This window comes from Phodopus roborovskii, unplaced genomic scaffold, assembly GCF_943737965.1.
Source record: "Phodopus roborovskii unplaced genomic scaffold, PHOROB, whole genome shotgun sequence".
Taxonomy (NCBI): domain Eukaryota; kingdom Metazoa; phylum Chordata; class Mammalia; order Rodentia; family Cricetidae; genus Phodopus; species Phodopus roborovskii.
The window spans coordinates 39,943,119-39,959,883 of NW_026126410.1; the positions used below are offsets into that span (position 1 = coordinate 39,943,119).

General features: G+C 43.6%; 1 protein-coding gene across 2 annotated transcripts in view; it reads right to left on the reverse strand.

The window, feature by feature from the left end:
* The window catches only part of Marchf6 (membrane associated ring-CH-type finger 6), a 61,037-nt gene extending 50,383 nt beyond the window's left edge, over positions 1-10,654 (reverse strand). The window contains exon 1 of one of the 2 annotated variants that reach the window (XM_051182611.1): positions 10,422-10,654. In XM_051182611.1, the coding sequence (XP_051038568.1) occupies positions 10,422-10,440 (19 nt within the window). In that variant the 5' untranslated portion in view covers positions 10,441-10,654. The remainder of the gene's footprint in view (positions 1-10,421) is intronic. The other variant, XM_051182612.1, reaches the window with a different exon arrangement.
* Between the last annotated feature and the right edge of the window lie 6,111 nt (positions 10,655-16,765).

Here is a 16,765-nt window from a genome sequence, read left to right on the forward strand (position 1 = left end):
AGATTCTGGGAATGTCTTGCTTTCCTGATTTTGATGACCTTGACTTATGAAGCACTGATGGAGGCTTCTGTTCAATGCCCTATACTGGAAACTGTCTCATTCCTCATTGGTTTGAGGCAGGAGACCACAAAGGCATACTGCCACTCTTACCACACCCTATCCCGAGTACACAGCAGCAACACAATCCAAAAAGTTTCATCTAGAGGAAATAAATTTTTCTCATCTGTCAGTAAAATGTTTACAACTAGTTGCTTCAATCAAATAAGCAAATATTAAAAATATATGACTGAAAATATTACTCTAGATGTCTTTAGTTAACCTATATATGCAAAAAGAGGCCTGGCATGCCTGTTTGTTTTTCTAAGGAGAGACAGAAAGGGTATGGATCTGGAAGGGAAGGGAGATGGGGAAGAACTGGGAGAAGTTGGGGAAAGGGAAACTGTAATCAGAATATTGTATTTTTAAAAACCTATTTTCAGGCTGGAGAGATGGCTCAGAGGTTAAGAGCACTGGCTTCTCTACCAAAGGTCCTAAGTTCAATTCAGCAACTATATGATGGCTCACAACCATCTGTAATGAGATCTGGCACCCTCTTCTGGCATGCAGGGATATATGCAGACAGAACACTATACATAATAAATACATCTTTAAAATAAATAAAAAGGATAGCGATTTTGTTTCTCAAAGTAGCTAGTGTTTTGCTGCTACTTTACAATTATAACAGAATACAATATCTTAGCTGCTAAAATTCTATTTTTAAAACTTTATTTTTGCACCAAATGGTGGTGGCCCACACCTTTAATCCCAGCACTCAAGAGGCAGAGGCAGTTGGATCTCTGTGAGTTTGAGGCCAGCCTGCTCTACAGAGTAAGTTCCAGGACAACCAGGACTACACAAAGAAACCCTGTCTCAAAAAAAAAAAAAAAAAAAAAAAAAAAAAAAAAGAGAGAGAGAGAGAGAGAGAGAGAGAGAGAGAGAAATTATTTTTGCTAGGTATGGTAACACAAAAATCCTAGCCCCTGAGAAGTGGAGACAACAAGAATGAGTCCACAGTCATCCTCATCCCCATAGACACTTCAAGGCCAACCTACACCTGTGACACCCTGTCATAAAAGCCCTGCTCTGATCCCAAATTATTTGTCTATGAAAATGCAATTTTTTGTATATGGATTTGGGACAGGCACTACAAAGGCTAAAAATTCCAATCCTCAGGACCGCAAGCAGCTCAGTGGGTAATGGCATTTGTATTTGAAGCGTAAGCCCAACCAATGGAGCCCAACCCCCAAAACCATAAAGCTGGAAAATAAGAAATAACTACAAACCTGTAGTCCAGTCACAAACATACAGCTCACATACAACAATAAACATTGAAATTCTGATTCCCTATGTATGCATACCTTTCCAGATTACTCTCATGACAAACCAATAACCTTTATTGCTGTAAGGAGGCCTGAAAACTACAACTTCTGCCTCCTTACAGACTAGAATCCTGTCAAGATTCTGTCTATAAGGAGCACTTCAGAAAGCAGGGTGAAGGAAAGAATATGTTTGTATAGGTCTGGTGCTAACAGCTGGCAGAGACAACTAATTTGCAAGTACAGTGCTCCAGCCTGTTAACAGGTTAGGTGGGGATTCAGCCAGCAGCTTGGGGAAAGACTGAGTGGCAGAAGCAAAGCTACTCTCAGCCTCAAGTTACTGCTCCCTTCAACACTGAAGCCTCTCCACCACCCTTTCTGCTTTCAGTCCCATTCAGTGCAGTTCAGAGTGCTCCCGGCGGGCATGTAAGAGAAAGGTGCTTTCTTACTCCTGCTACGCTGTCAGTGGGTTTAACCATCACTTTCCCACTTCAGACCTCACACAGATACACACACAGGGGAACACTTGGTTTGGTCATTTCATGAGCTTACTTTAGCCATCCTATTAATGTCACAAATACAATTTAACTTTTTAAAGTGTAATGTACTTTATATACCATGAAGTTAAATGGAAAAGTGTGCAAGTCAACCTTTATTTATAGCTGTACACTACTTTTACAACATAATCCCCATCCCAAGAAGAAACCTTGTAACTAACGGCAGTTCTATAAAGCCTCCCCATTTCCAGCAATCACCAGCCTATTTCTCTAGGGAACTGTCTACTATGGACATTCCATACAAACTGGATCCCGTATAAGATGTGGTCTTCTGCAACTCCATTCCAGGTGTCACTTGTTTTCAGGTGCTAGTGAACACTGCCAATTCATACACAGGACACCTTTATCTATGAAATGATAACACTCCTGTTCCCACTGGGTATATACCTAGAAAAAGAACCACCTGAAGTATATGGTTACTCAGTGCCTTTATGATAATCTACCAAAGCCATCCAACATCATTCTTTGAGGGATGAACCTTCCAGAAGTTTCAACCTAGCCCAAGACCACCCACACCCACCCACACACACACACACACACACACACACACACACACACACACTAAAAACAACAAAAAATCCTCCTATAGTTAGTTTTGGCTTTTCAACTAACTCTTAACATTCTTTTGAATTAATCTTGGTTTAATGAAAAGGCCATGGCTTCCAGTTCATTATTCTGTGGATATTCAGTTTTTCCAGCACTATTTATTTAAAACAAAAATCGACTGCCCATATACATTTTACAACACATGGAAACATCCCAAACCATTAGACCAACAGATTCTTTAAAAAAAAAAAAAAAAAAATACAGATTTACTAATTTTATGTTTATGGGTGTTTTGCTGCCTGTTTCCAGGAACTGGGAGTTATGAGCTGTTGTGCAACCGTGTTGGTGCTGGGAAATGAACTGGGTCCTCTGCAAGAACAATAAGTACTCTTAATGGCTGAGCCTTCTCTCCAGCACTAGGCCAAACATTTTAACAGTTGCCTTAAATCTTTTAATTTAAAAACATTGTCAGATACATTATTACTTGTTAAGTTTTGATATAGTAACAGACAGACAAAACTATCTGAAAATACTCCTCCCTTTGCAACCCCAAGTTTTCATTTAACCAAAACACGTAAACAGTGAATGCAAATGGCAAGTGACTATTTGTCATCTAATAATCCACACATAAAACATCTTTAAAGATTTAAAATACTAGATTACAGTCAAGATTTTCACCCTGGCAAAATATATTTACCATAAAGTTATTTTTGTTAGTATGTGCTGAGTTTATTTATTGCTTTTAAATTATATTTATTTTAGGTAAGAAAAGGGCACTGATTCTCTGCAACTGGAGTTACAGGCAGTTGTGAGCCATTGTGTAGGTGCTGGGAATTAAACCCCGATCCTCTGCCAGAACAGTAAATGCTCCCAACAGCTGAGCCTTCTCTCTGGCTCCATCATTACTTTTAAAGGTTGTTTATTAATCAAAGCTAGTGAGACAGCTGAGCAGGTAAGGGCACCTGCCACCAAGCCTGACTCCTGAGTTACACAAGAAACTCACATGGCAGAAGAACCAACTACTCTAAACTGTACTTCATACTCAAGCCTGGAACACACACAGAACAAGATAAAACACAGTTTTACAAGCCTGGGCTTCCTTTTTAATTGGACAAATATCTCTATATGTGCAACCCACAGAAATTCAAGTACTTGGGTTCTAGACCTGACTCTAGCACTTCAGACGCTAACATAGAACTATAGGTATGAAGCCAGCCTGGGTGACACAGAAAGTTCAAGAACAAACAAGGAGCCAGTCTCCAAACAGACAAAGGAACCACGAAGAGTACAAAGTATTCTGAGTAAACTCTGAGGACCATTCCTCTGTATCAGCATCCTTTGTATCACTTGAGTAAACTGAGGGCCATTCCTCTATATCAGCATCCTTTGTATCACTTCTGGTCCAAGTGGCAGAACAGCTGAGAGAAGAAATGTGGGGAGTCCAGAGAGCAGTGAGCCCAAAGAGCCAGGGAAGTGTAGCCAGCAGGGCTCTTGTGTGACAGCTGCAGTCACACATCTCAGAATACTGGGGAAGCAGGCAGCTCAGACCCAAAGGCTCATCCTACAGGCCCACTTTCCCTCCAGTGAGGTCCCGCCCCTAAAGGTTCCACACTCTCCCTCCCATCATGTACATTAGCCTATAATTGACATTTCAGAAGCAGACTAAGTATGACAACCTTCAAAATGTTCCAATCAATACAATACCTCCAGGCACGTGCAATGTCTGAGGAAGGAAGAAATGAAATTTATTTACCAAGTTAGCAAAGGTCCAAAATACACCATAGGTGTTCAATATTCAAGACAAAGTTTTTTAAGGCATTGTGTCTCCAAATCTCCCATCTCAAACCTATTCCAGCAAAATAGCACACCAAAAAGGTACATTTCACTCAGTGCAAATTGAACTTTACTAACCTATTCCCATCTTTACAGAATATACCATCAGGTAGAAGTAAAATAAAGTCAGAAAAATAAAAAACTACAATACTGAGGTCAAAAAATAATAAAAGTAAATTTGGCCACACAATGGTGGCCCATGCTTTTAATCCTCAGGAGGCAGAGGCAGAGGCAGACAGATCTCTGTGAGTTCTAGGCCATCCAGGTCTACTGAAAGTTCTAGGACATCCAGGGCTACTCAGAGAAACCGTCTCAAAAAAAAAAAAAAAAATCAAGTAGAGGAACTGTGTCATTGATTTCTGAGCCTTCAAGAACTGAGCATGCTTGCCCCATACCTCTCGGATGACTATAGTTGAATAGTTGAAGAGATGGTTAGATCACAGTGTAGTTGTTAGGGTAGGACTACGCAATATGACTGTTTTTGTAAGAGACTGAGATTTGTGCAGATGAAAGACCACATTAACACACATAGAAGAAAACATCCTTAATCCCTCAGAGGACACCTGTCAACACTTCAATTCAAAGCTTTTGTCAGGCAGGACTGTGCTCTGTCCTTGAAATCTAAAACCATTATCAAATTCCAACTTTTCCCATTGTTGGCAGATAAAATTATACCAGAAATCATTTCCTCTTAACTCCTCCTCCCTAGGCCATCTCAGATATTAAGTTCTTATAGGTTTATATGGATCTGTTGTATGTACATTCCATTCCCACTATCTTAATTAAACTCCCAGGGCCCACTAAAATACAATGGACATTCCTAAGACACTTCCCTTAGTGACTGACTAACTTCTTATTCCCTTTTAAGACCTCATTCTTCATTACACTAAAGATGAGTGTCCTCCATGTCCTTACAGAAACAAAGGGAAGAAAAACTCAGTCTAGTCTGAAAGAAACAGGATAAAGATACTCAACAACAGTCTCTGGGTAGCACTGCATTCAACACAGCATTTCAATCCTATGTACTGAACTTCAGCCATGCAGCAGGCATCTTTTGGGTTGTCTGGCCAACAGAAGAAAAGACAATTCAGTCAGTTTCATTTCTGTTTTTTGTTTTTGTTGTTTTATTTTCCATTATCTTTCCCACTATCACCCTGCTTCTTGGATCAAAATGAGCTAGTCATATTCTAGATCTAAGAAATTTAGGGTTACCACCTACTAGTTAATAAGTCTATGAAAAAAAGTCACCAGTGACAAAGTAGAAAGAAAGTTTGTATGTCAACCTCTACTCTTGCTAGAGATAACTGTTCTAGAGGTTCTACCTCCTAGTAGGGTTACAGAAGATCCCACATTGGTGCCCCCTTTGAACTTCCACTAGAGGACCACCCCCAAATGTCTTCATGAAGTACCTGTTCTCCTCAAGTTCATTCACTCCCTAGAGACACACCTTCCTAGTGGTTTCTTAACATTCCGAGCATGTTTGTACCTTAGAGGCTATTTTGACTCTACCCACAAAGCATCTGCAGGGACAACTCCTCCTATGTCCTCTCTGTTATGTCCTCTGCTGTCAAAACTGTGGGCTCTGCTCTCATACTTGCTTTTATGCACAACACATAATACCTTCTATTATTTATGCATGTCATATAGTTTATTTGATGTTTAATTTGTTTTCCCTTCCTCACCTCCCAAATTAACTAGATTTTAAGCTCTATGGAGAAAAACAGAATTTTCTCTATTTATTTCCTTCCTAATTCAAGCACACCAACTGTCTGGATATTCAATAAACATGCCAGATGAATGCAGGCATGTTTTATTTACAAAATTCTGTGGTCAGGATAAAGTGGGCATATCTGGAAACAAGTAAAAGACTAATTTCTAAAAGAGAAGGAAGATAGCCGTCTGACTCTGACATCTACCCATCTTTTTAATACCTTCCTCCTAAATTTAAACTACTCCAACTTTTTGCCATAATGTTAAACAACGTGATTAGTCACAATACAGTTCAGCTTCATACTTTTAAAAATGAGTGTTTTCTAGGCCCAGCAATGGTGGTGAACACCAATGATCCCAGCCATCACTTGGGATACAGAAGCAGGTGGATCTCTTGAGTTTTAGGCCAGCCTGGTCTATATAGTGTAGGCCAGTTAGGACAATAGAGAAGAAACCCTAAATGCATACAAACAAACGAAAAAAGAATATTCTCCATCAGAAAACACAAAATAAAGTTTTTTGTTTGTTTTTTGCTTTTTGAGACAGGGTTTCTCTGTATTGATTTGGAGCCTGTCCTGGAACTTGCTCTGTAGACCAGGCTGACCTCTAACTCACAGAGATCCACCTCCCTCTGCCTCCCAAGTGCTGGTAATAAAGGTGTGCGCCACCAATGCCTGGCTACAAAATTGAACTTTTAATATCCCACAAAAATACTGATAAAAATTTGTTTTACATCCCCTAATGGCTAAATGGAAAACAAGACACCGCTTTATGTATCTCTGGGTTGAAATATTAGCATTCTACTGGAGCAAAATACTTTGTGAGAGCTTCAAACAAAAGTTCTTGATTGTCACATCTATTCCAACAGTGTAGTACTTTTCCTTTAAGGAAAAAAAATGTATCTTTGAGCACAGTATAGAATTTTTTAATTGAAAAAAATCTCAGTACATTGCCAGACTGGACTGCTGACCCATAAAATGAAGAGGCTAGATGACAAAGGTCTCCTCTAGCTCTTAAGTTTAAAGAAGTGAAGTGATGCCAGTAGTTTACATATCACACCTGTACTCATTAAAAGATGAGTCATCTACCAAATAAAAAACAAATCATAAACTTGCTGATTTGACAAAAATATAATTCAATACACTACTTAGCACTTTAGCAATTTTTAAAATTTGGTGATTATTTACTATGAAAGGAAGAAATTAAAAAATGAATGCTTTACTGTAAATAAAAACATTCCAACAACAGAATTATAGATGGTCTATCAGAAGAATGCAACATTGCAACATGCTTTTTTTTCCCCTTCCCTTTTTTTTTTTTTTTTTTTTTTTTTTGGTTGTTATTTCTGAGACAGAATTTCTCTGTGTACCTGTCCTGGTACTTGCTCTGTAGACCAGGCTGGCCTCAACTTACAGAGATCCACCTGCTTCTGCCTCCCGAGTTCTGGAATTAAAGACATGTGCCTCCACCACCCAACCACAGGATGACATTTTAAAGAGTAACATCCAGCTTCTGTGGTGGGTAATCTACTAAAAATCATTTTTCATAAAATACTTTTTAAAGAGTTAATTTATTGTATATACAGTGTTCCACCTCCATGTTTGCCTGCACACCAGAAGAGGGCACCAGATCTCATTATGGATGGTTGTGAGCCACATGTGGTTGCTGGGAATTGAACTCAGGACCTCTAGAAGAGCAGCCAGTGTTCTTAACTGCTGAGCCATCTCTCCAGCCCCAGGATGTTTTTGTTTTTTAAGACTGATTTTTGTCTATATGAGTGTTTTGAGAACATTGACTCCTATTGGTTGTTCTTTGACCTCCACATATATACAAATAAACAAACTATCAAAATTCACTTTCACAAATAGTAGTTACATAGAATAGCTGAAAATTTAAGGTCTTGTTAATGTATATTAATGACAAACACAAGTTATCTCACTGTGGAACACTTGATATTCACTTATAAATTAAGTATGGGGTCTGACATGAGTGTGAATCTTTCTCCTGCCATTTACTACCTGAGAGAACCTGAGAAAGTTATCAAACTAAACTTTAGTGCCTCTATAATGGCAGGTTACTACCTTCCCAAACATGGTGACAGAATTGAGATGTAATATAAAATGTTTACTAAGGAAAGCACACAGACTCCTCAGTAAATATTAGTTACTTTGAGTACAATATCTAAATCGATTTTAAATATTACTTCAATCAGCAGGATACTGGTGGGGGCAGGGGTGCATGCCTTTAATCCCAGGACCTGGGAGGCCTAGACAGGTGGATCTCTTGAGTTCGAGGCTGGCCTGGTCTATAGAGTGAGTGCCAGGATAGGCTCCAAAGCTACACAAACAAACTGTCTTGAAAAACCAGAATCACTTCTATCTTATCCCAATATTTAAAGGAAAAAAAAAAAAAGTATCCTTAAGCACTAGAAGTACCACTTCCCCCAAGACACCACAGACGCTCTTAGTTTCTCAATCCCTGAGTTACTAATAACTAGGGCACACCATAGTCTATACAAGCAGTAAGTGCCCAGGTGGGAAGCATCAGGATTTCATATACCATGCCTGTATAAAGAAAGTAATGTGCACATGGCTTACTAGATTTATTAATTAAAACTTAAAAGTGCAAGAGAGATGATGGCTCAGCAGTTAAGAGCATTTGTTCTTGCAAAGGACAGAGTTTGAGTCTCAGCCACCACATAGCAGCTTACAAGCATACGTGTGAACGAAACACTCGTACACATAAAAAAAATCTTACTAAAAAGAACTTCGAAGTCTGTCATGGTAATGCAAGAGGCTGAAACAGATGAACAGGGAGAACTTTCTTACTGACTGTTCACTAAAAGGATGTTAAACCTACAGAAAGGTACACTTACAAGTTCAACCTGTGTGAACGTTAATCTTCAACAGTTTCATTTTTACTGTCGTTTCAAAAGTGGTCTCCAATGGCAACTAGCTCCACTCATATAATAACCATAGCCTAATGAACAGGCATCGACAAGCAAAGAGAACAGGGTCAACTGTCTCCAACTACCTGTGTGAACCTTAAATAGCTATTAAAATAAGCCTAAATTTCCACAGCCGTGAAAGGAAACATACGCATCACCTTGAACTTCAAAGTGAATGCATCTGAGCATAAACTACATGGGTTTTTTGTTGTTTTGGTTTTTTTATAAGACTTTTTTTAAAAAATCAAGTTTTGTCAACATAAAACTTGTTATTACTCTAATGACTTCAATATAGTGCTTGGTTCAACTGCATTTAACGTCACCAAAATACATTAGGCAGGAAAAGGTACCCTTTCTAACAAAAATATATCCGAAGTGTTAAGTATCCATACTGGTTAAATATAAAATCAATAATTTCCTCTACAAACTTGCTAACTCTGAAAATATTAAACTGCTTTTAAAACATTTTAAAATAGCAAGTGTCTGCTTTCTATATGCTTTCTATATTCACTTTCGTGTTATGTGCTTGTTTCCAAAAATACACAAAAGTTCACAAACACCAAACAAACCAACCCCTACTTGTAGTGTCAAGAATTTAAAAAGAAAGGTAAATATCAGCCTCTGTCCCTCCAATAGGCTCTCTGGGGCCCCTCCTTCCCGGGTCTGGTCGATGCCCTCAGGGTAAGGTAAGGAGAGGGCAAGGTTTCAACAGGGGGTCGGGTCAGTTCAGTCCACCGGGCCGTCATCACTTGACCCTGATATTTTCCGCGAACTTTCAAAGTCAACAAAGAAGTTCTGTGGCCGAGAGGTAGGGCCCACAGGACAATCGGCAAACAGTCCCGAACACAGAAAAACGAGTGGGGGAGGGGAGTGGACAAGGCCCCGGTCTCCGCTCCGCGGACCCCTTCCCTGCGGACCGAGGGATGGTGGAGGCTGGGGCCCGACCCTCCGCACCGCCAAGCCCTGCCACCCCACGTCCCGGCACCCCTCGTCTCGGGGTGCTCCCATCCCGGCACCCCATGTCCCGACACCCGTCGTCTCGGCACCCCACGTCCCGGCACCTCTCGCCTCGGGACACCCCCATCCCGGGACCCCCGTCCCCGACACCAGCCGTCCCGGTCACCCCACGTCCCGACACTCCTCGTCTTGGGCACCCCACGTCCCCGACACCAAGTCCCAGGCACCCCACGTCCCGACACTCCTCGTCTCGGGCACCCCACGTCCCCGACACCAAGTCCCAGGCACCCCACGTCCCGGGCACCCCCGGTCGCGGCACCCTCGTCCCGGACACCGAAGTCCGGGCTCCCCCGGGTCAGTGGAGGCTGGGTCGTCCGTCGCCCGCGGGCACCGGCGCCCCGGGGGCGCGCAGAGGGTCACCTTCCGAGCCGAGCCCGCGGGAGGACCCGCCGGCCCCGCGCGCCCGCTTGGAGCGCGGGCGCCGCTGCAAGGGCGCCGCCGCCGCCGCCGCCTCACCTTCCTCGGCGGTGTCCATCTTGTCTGGGGGGCGGCGGTGACGCAGCCGCGAGGCGCCCGCGACCCGGCAGAGCCTTCAGGCCCGGAGGGGAAAGGCGGGGGGAGGGCGGGAGGAAGACGAGGACGCGGGCCGGGCAGGTGCGTGCGCTCAGGTGCGACAGGAAGAGCCGGACGCGGGCGAAGGGGGACAGGGACAGCGGCTGACAGAGAAGAGAGCGCCGGGGAGGGGGGAGGGGCGCGCGGCCGAGAGACGGGCCTGGGCGGGGCGCGCGCCGGAAGAGGCGGGGCGCCGGCGCCCTGCGCGTCACTTCCGGCGCGCGCCCTGCGGCTCGCCGAGGGGCAGACTGGCGGGCGGGCGTAGAGCGGGCCTGCAGGCGGAGGGCTCGGCGGGACGGGGCTGAGAGAGCCGAGGCGGCGTCTCGCGGAGGAGGAGGCGTGTTCCGGGACAAAGGAGCAGGGAGCAGCGGGAGAAAGCCAGCTGGCCGGCCGGGCTGGTGCGCGCCCGTACGTGCGTGCGTGCAGGACAAAGGCCCCGGAGTGGGGTACTGGACCGACACTCCCTGGGCACACAGACTGGCCCCCGGGACGAGCATTTCGGCTCCTCACTGGCGTAGCTCCGACGCTCGGTTTAAAGTCGTACAAAAGCATCCCTGAACGTAAAAAGAAGAGCTCCCGGGTTGTCGAAATCTCTCCTGGGGAGGCTTATGCAATTGGTTGCAAAGTACACTAGGCAATTGAAAGCCGAGATTGAATCCACCTCTAAGGGAAACTGGCCCGGATGGCGACACAATTACGGACGCTTACCTGGCCAGAAAACTAAGCTGGTGAATGATGAAAGACTGTGTGCCCTGCTCGCATCAGTTGGCCGCTCTTATTCACACAAGACTTAGAGTTTTCTCTGAATAGATAAGATAGTACAGATTAGAAGCGAAGAAGTCTCTCCGACCTGGACACTTATGAATTCCGGTGACAGGAATTAGATTCAAGACACAAAACTTTCTGTGTGAGTAGGAATTGGGAAGATTCTTCTTTCTATCCTCATCTGAGTAAGGCTTAAAGAAAAGGAGCCCGCCAAAAAGACAACCCTGAATAAAGGCATTGATTTACGCTTCTGTATTACCCGTGGCAAATGTACTGCCACAGTAATGAAGACATAATGTTTGCAAAGGCTGGCCTTGAGAACTGAGCTGCCATTAGGTAAAGATTCAAAAAAAGCAAAATCACATTCGAAGGCAGCTCCTTCCCCAGACCTACCCTCCCCACAATGATTGCAATAGAAATTCAATTAGTGTAAGGCCTATAGCTGCGTACTTTGAACCAGCTGAGGCCAGGAACACAGAACCAGAACTCAAGCTTGTCAGCATAGGAGGAAGAATTCTGGGAGAGAAAGTTTTGTTGAAGGAAGCACTATTAGTGGTATTCAGGGTAGGTATGTAAACCTCTTGGCCATGGATGACGATGACGTTGGGTGGTGGAGTAGAGGACTCTCTCCCTTTGATTTTCTGTTTTCTCACGGGAACTCTTGGGAAAGAATTTTTCACCAGGTCTCCCTTCCACATAGGAATGCATTGTGCAATTAATTAAAATAGAAATAATTAGGCAATGTTTGTTTAGCCCCTACTATGTGCCAGGCAGTCTTCACCACAGCCAGCTGAACTGTGTAAATCAGTCAGCCCTCCCCAGGTGCCTCTGATAGAAACTTAACTACCTTTTGGCTAAAAGGAGAAAGGCACTCTTGGCAAGGATAGGACTTTGCTGGGCCACAGGGCTGCTAGAACCAGTCTCCCGGCCTGCCTCACCCTCATCTTGACCCTTCGATGCACATTGGATTCATCTTGTCCAGGCAGCTTCTTCCACGTGGCTGGACACAAGGCCATTGCTTTAAAGCTTCAGCCTTACCATTAAACATGGTGAACATGAGGTTTTCCATTCCTAAATTTAAAACTCCAAGGGAGTTAATTCGTCCAGCTAACTGCCCATTCCTAAACCCAATGCTTATCCCGGAGAAGTAGGACCTACCCATAGCAATGTGGACACAAACATGGCCAAAGTACTGTCGTTTGTGTGTGTGTGTGTGTGTGTGTGTGTGTGTGTGTGTGTGTAAATATGCTGTTCACGGTGCTCTGAGGATATTTTACTACTCTTACTGTTGTAAAAGGATGTTGTGATTGGACCTGGGTGTCACTGTTGGAAAGCACTGGAAACTTTGGGAGGCCCGGCCAAATATCAGGTGCCTAAGTAACCCCGGGTATGCCACCTGACGATAGTCCACATAGGTTTGTTCTTTCGGTGTTCTCACCAAAAAAGCCTACCACACTTTGAGCTCCTGATTGCAGATGCACTCACTTAGCCCTGCATGCACTGCACCTTCTTTCTCTGCCATACCCTGCACAGCTTGGGGCAAGAGGAATGAAGAAAGGACAGATGGCTTACAGAAAAGCTGGGACCCTGTGGGCCATGCTCACTCTCAGTAACTGGCATCACTAGGCCACAACCCAGAATCTGGGCGTGTTTACTATGAACAACACAGGAAGGAAGAGTAAGCTTAATAGGAGCCTCAACAGCTGAGCTGTCTCACATTGCACTCATCGGGAGGAAGAAGCTGCAGTTACTAGTGTTTGCACACACTGATTAATTTTTCTTAAAAATACTTGGACCAGAGGAAGTCTTTGCTATGTCTCTGAGCCTCGCTGATGGGAAGGTTTTGTCAGTCCCATGGGACTGAGACATTGGGATCTTTAACCTGACTGTGCTCATGTCAACAATACACATTCACTCAGGACTTCATCCACTCCTTACGTATTCACTCAGGGCGTCCTTGCTCCCCACAGACCATTCATCATCATCATCTCCAGACATGAAGTTATGAAGGACATGGTGGTCTTGAACCTACAAAACTGAGCGAGGCAAGCCTCTATTTCCTCTTCTCGTCCCTCTTTCTAGGACATGGTCTCACTATGTAGCCTTGGCTAGCCTAGAGCCTTTTTCTTTGTAAGTAGAGTCGGTTATTTTGTTATGTGATGAGCAGATGACTCAGAGAAGACATTTGGGAGGGTACACTATAATTTTTTCAGCAAGAACTATGACAACAGCAAACGAATAATAACAGTAATTAACCAAAGTCCCTATTATGTCCAATGACCATCAATAGCAATTCTGCAAAGTAAATACACCCATTTCACAGATGAGCAAGCCATCAGGTTCACAGCAGGTAACAAAGGAAAAAAAAAAAAGGAAGCACCATTATGGCACAGCTCTAGGGCTCCATATTTTAAACTTTGTTGGTTTAGCACTAGCAACTTCTTACTGTCATTAAGTCTTCAACTCTTTATTTTTTGCTACGAGCCTAAATATGTCTACAATCCATGACCTTGCAACAATCACACAGAACTCTACTGAAGAAGCAGAGGTATAGTAACTAAGCCAAGAGCCATACTGTGACCTTGACATCACTGCCAGTAACAAATTACTGAGGGCAATTATGGTGCGATCGCAAACTCTTTCCTTCCCACTTGACTTCCTCTTCTCACCTTCATTCCTATCTTCCCTCCCTTTCTATCTTCCTTACCATTCCTCTTCCTTGAGGTGAGACCCAGAAGCAATGTGGGCAAGAAGAGTATGCAGGTGGGAGAGAGAAACCTGGTGTGGTTAGACAGTATTATACGGAACAACTAAAGACATTAAGAGCAAAATGGCCAAATTTCCCTGTAATCGAGCAAATGAAGATGTAGAAAAAGGGAAGGCTAGAAATATTCCTGAAAAATTCATGAGTCACTCCTGGCATGTACCACAGCTCAGACTCAGCCATTGGTGCTCAAATAACCTCATGCAATGACTTTGGTAGAATCAAGCTCGGGCGCAAGCATGGTGGCACACTCCTTGGGAGGGACAAGCAGATCTCTGAGTTTGAGGCCAGCCTGGTCTATACAGTGAGTTCCAGACTATCCAGAACTAATAATGAAACTCTGTCTAAAAAAAGAAAAAAAAAATGAGCTTATGGGAGAATATTATTTTAAGGTGAGTGACTTGTTTATACTGTATTTGTTTAACTCTGTGAAGCTGTGATTCTTTGCCTGACTAAAACACCTGGTGGTCCTAATAAAGAGCTGAACAGCCAATAGCAAGGCAGGAGAAAGAATAGGTGAGGCTGGCAGGCACAGAGAATAAACAGAAGGAGAACTGAGGAAGAGCAGCAAGAGAACAAGGAGAGGAGGACACCAGGGGCAGCGAGCCAGCCACCCAGCCACCCAGCCAGCCACGGAATAAGAAGAAAATAAGACACACAGAAATAAGAAAGATAAAAGCCCAGAGGCAAAGGGTAGGTTGGATAATTTAAGTAAAGCTGACAAGAAACAAGCTAAACTAAGGTCAGGCATTCATAAGTAATAATAAGCCTCTGTGTGAGTGATAATTATTTAGGAGCTGGGTGGCAAACCCCCAAAAGAGAAAAAACATCTTATTACATGAGGTTGGGTTGTGAGATCCCTATACTCCTGACAAGAGTAAACACAAATTCTTTCTGAATGAATGAAAGAGAAAAAACATCTTATTACATGAGCTTGGGTTGTGAGGTCCCTACACTCCTGACAAGAGTAAACACAAATTCTTTCTGAATTAATGTACCTATGTTGTAGTTGTACTCACTGACTTTGCTTTGTGAGTTCCTTTGTGTGTGTGTGTGTGTGTGTGTGTGTGTGTGTGTGTGTTTTAATTTAAGGAAAACTATCTTTTTCCACAGCTTGGCTAACATCAAACTCTTTGCTCATACGCAAATGTATATATAAACTGCACAAGTAAGAAATAACACACACAACAGATAGTAGAAATCACCCCACAGACCTCCCTTCCCATCCCTGGAGAGACAGTCTCACCCAGACTTAATTGACATGCCTCCCTGCACACGTTGTTAGGTATCTGCTGTGATCTGTTCAGCTACCTGGTTCATCACCTGGTACAGTTCCCATGCCAAGTCCAAACCTCTGATGGCTTCCTTAGTTCATAATTTTAACAATATATAATCTTTTAAATTCTTTAACTCAAAAGATCTCTTAAGAATTATCTGTCTTAGGGCTGCTGTGGTAAAAACACTGGCCAAGGCAACAGAACGAAGTGTTTAATTGGGTTTCCTAGGAGCCCCTCACCATTGGGTGGAGAGTTTGGCAGCAGGCTGGCAGCCATCACACTGGAGCAGCAGTTGAGAGATCATATCCCAATCCTCAAATGAGAAGCAGAAAGAGCTGATGCAAAATGGCACCTTTTCTTCTTCTTCTTCTTCTTCTTCTTCTTCTTCTTCTTCTTCTTCTTCTTCTTCTTTTCTTCTTCTTCTTCTCCTTCTTCTTCTTCTTTTCTTCTTCTTCTGAAAACTCAAAACCTGCCCTCAGTGACATATTTTTTCCAACAAGGCCACCAGCTGGGGTGACCGAGTACTCAGATGCCTGAGACATCTGGGGACATCTCATTCAAACCAGTATCCAACGCTATTCTCACTCTTGCAGAGTCATACCACTGTCAGTATCATGGGGGCAGAAAAGGAAGGAGCTTGAGGCAGAACCATGATCACCCAGCCCCTGTATGTCCTGCCCAACTGGCCCCATTTAGTTCATGTCGATCCAGTCTTGTCAGAGGATTAGGGGCCTCGCCTTTAACATCAGAAGAGCCTTCCTTCCCCCAATTCTTCTCTCCCATCGCCGTGCCATGAGTCTCCGAGTAAGATGGCCTCAGACTTTCCCTGTGCCTCCCACGTGGCCCACTTCTTTGTTAACTGGATTGTGAGCACCCCTCTCTGAAGCTGTCCCTGAGAAACTGCTTATGTAATAAGCAGATGGTGGCCAGACCATCTGTAAGGATAGAACTCTGTCTGACAGTCTGCAGTGCAGTAGCCAGTTCAGAAAGCCATGTTCTGTTCTCTGCATCAGGGAGTCTGATACAGCCAGGTCATCATTTAGTTCACAGCACTGACTCCAGACCTGTTGTTGTTGTTGTTGTTGCTGCTGCTGCTGCTGCTGCTGCTTCAGGACCAGCCAGAGAAAGGCAAATACATTCCCATCCCAGGCACAGAGAATGTCCTGACTCTAGTTAGCCCGGCTATACCTCATTCACACCACTGGCTTTTAGCTAGCCAAGTCTCCTCCCTACACACCCCAGCCTTCTTTTTCTTCATTACAAAGGTTTTTCACTTTTCTCCTGAACATTAGTGTCTGCCAAACACAAATGGCTCCTTTCCTACAAAATAGTCTTTGCTTGTTCTCGTTTGGGTAGCCTTTGTTTATTTTTACCTGTTTAGTGGCTCATTCTGAGGTATTATGGCTAGAATCTTGCCCACCCCAACCTTCTGATAAACTCCT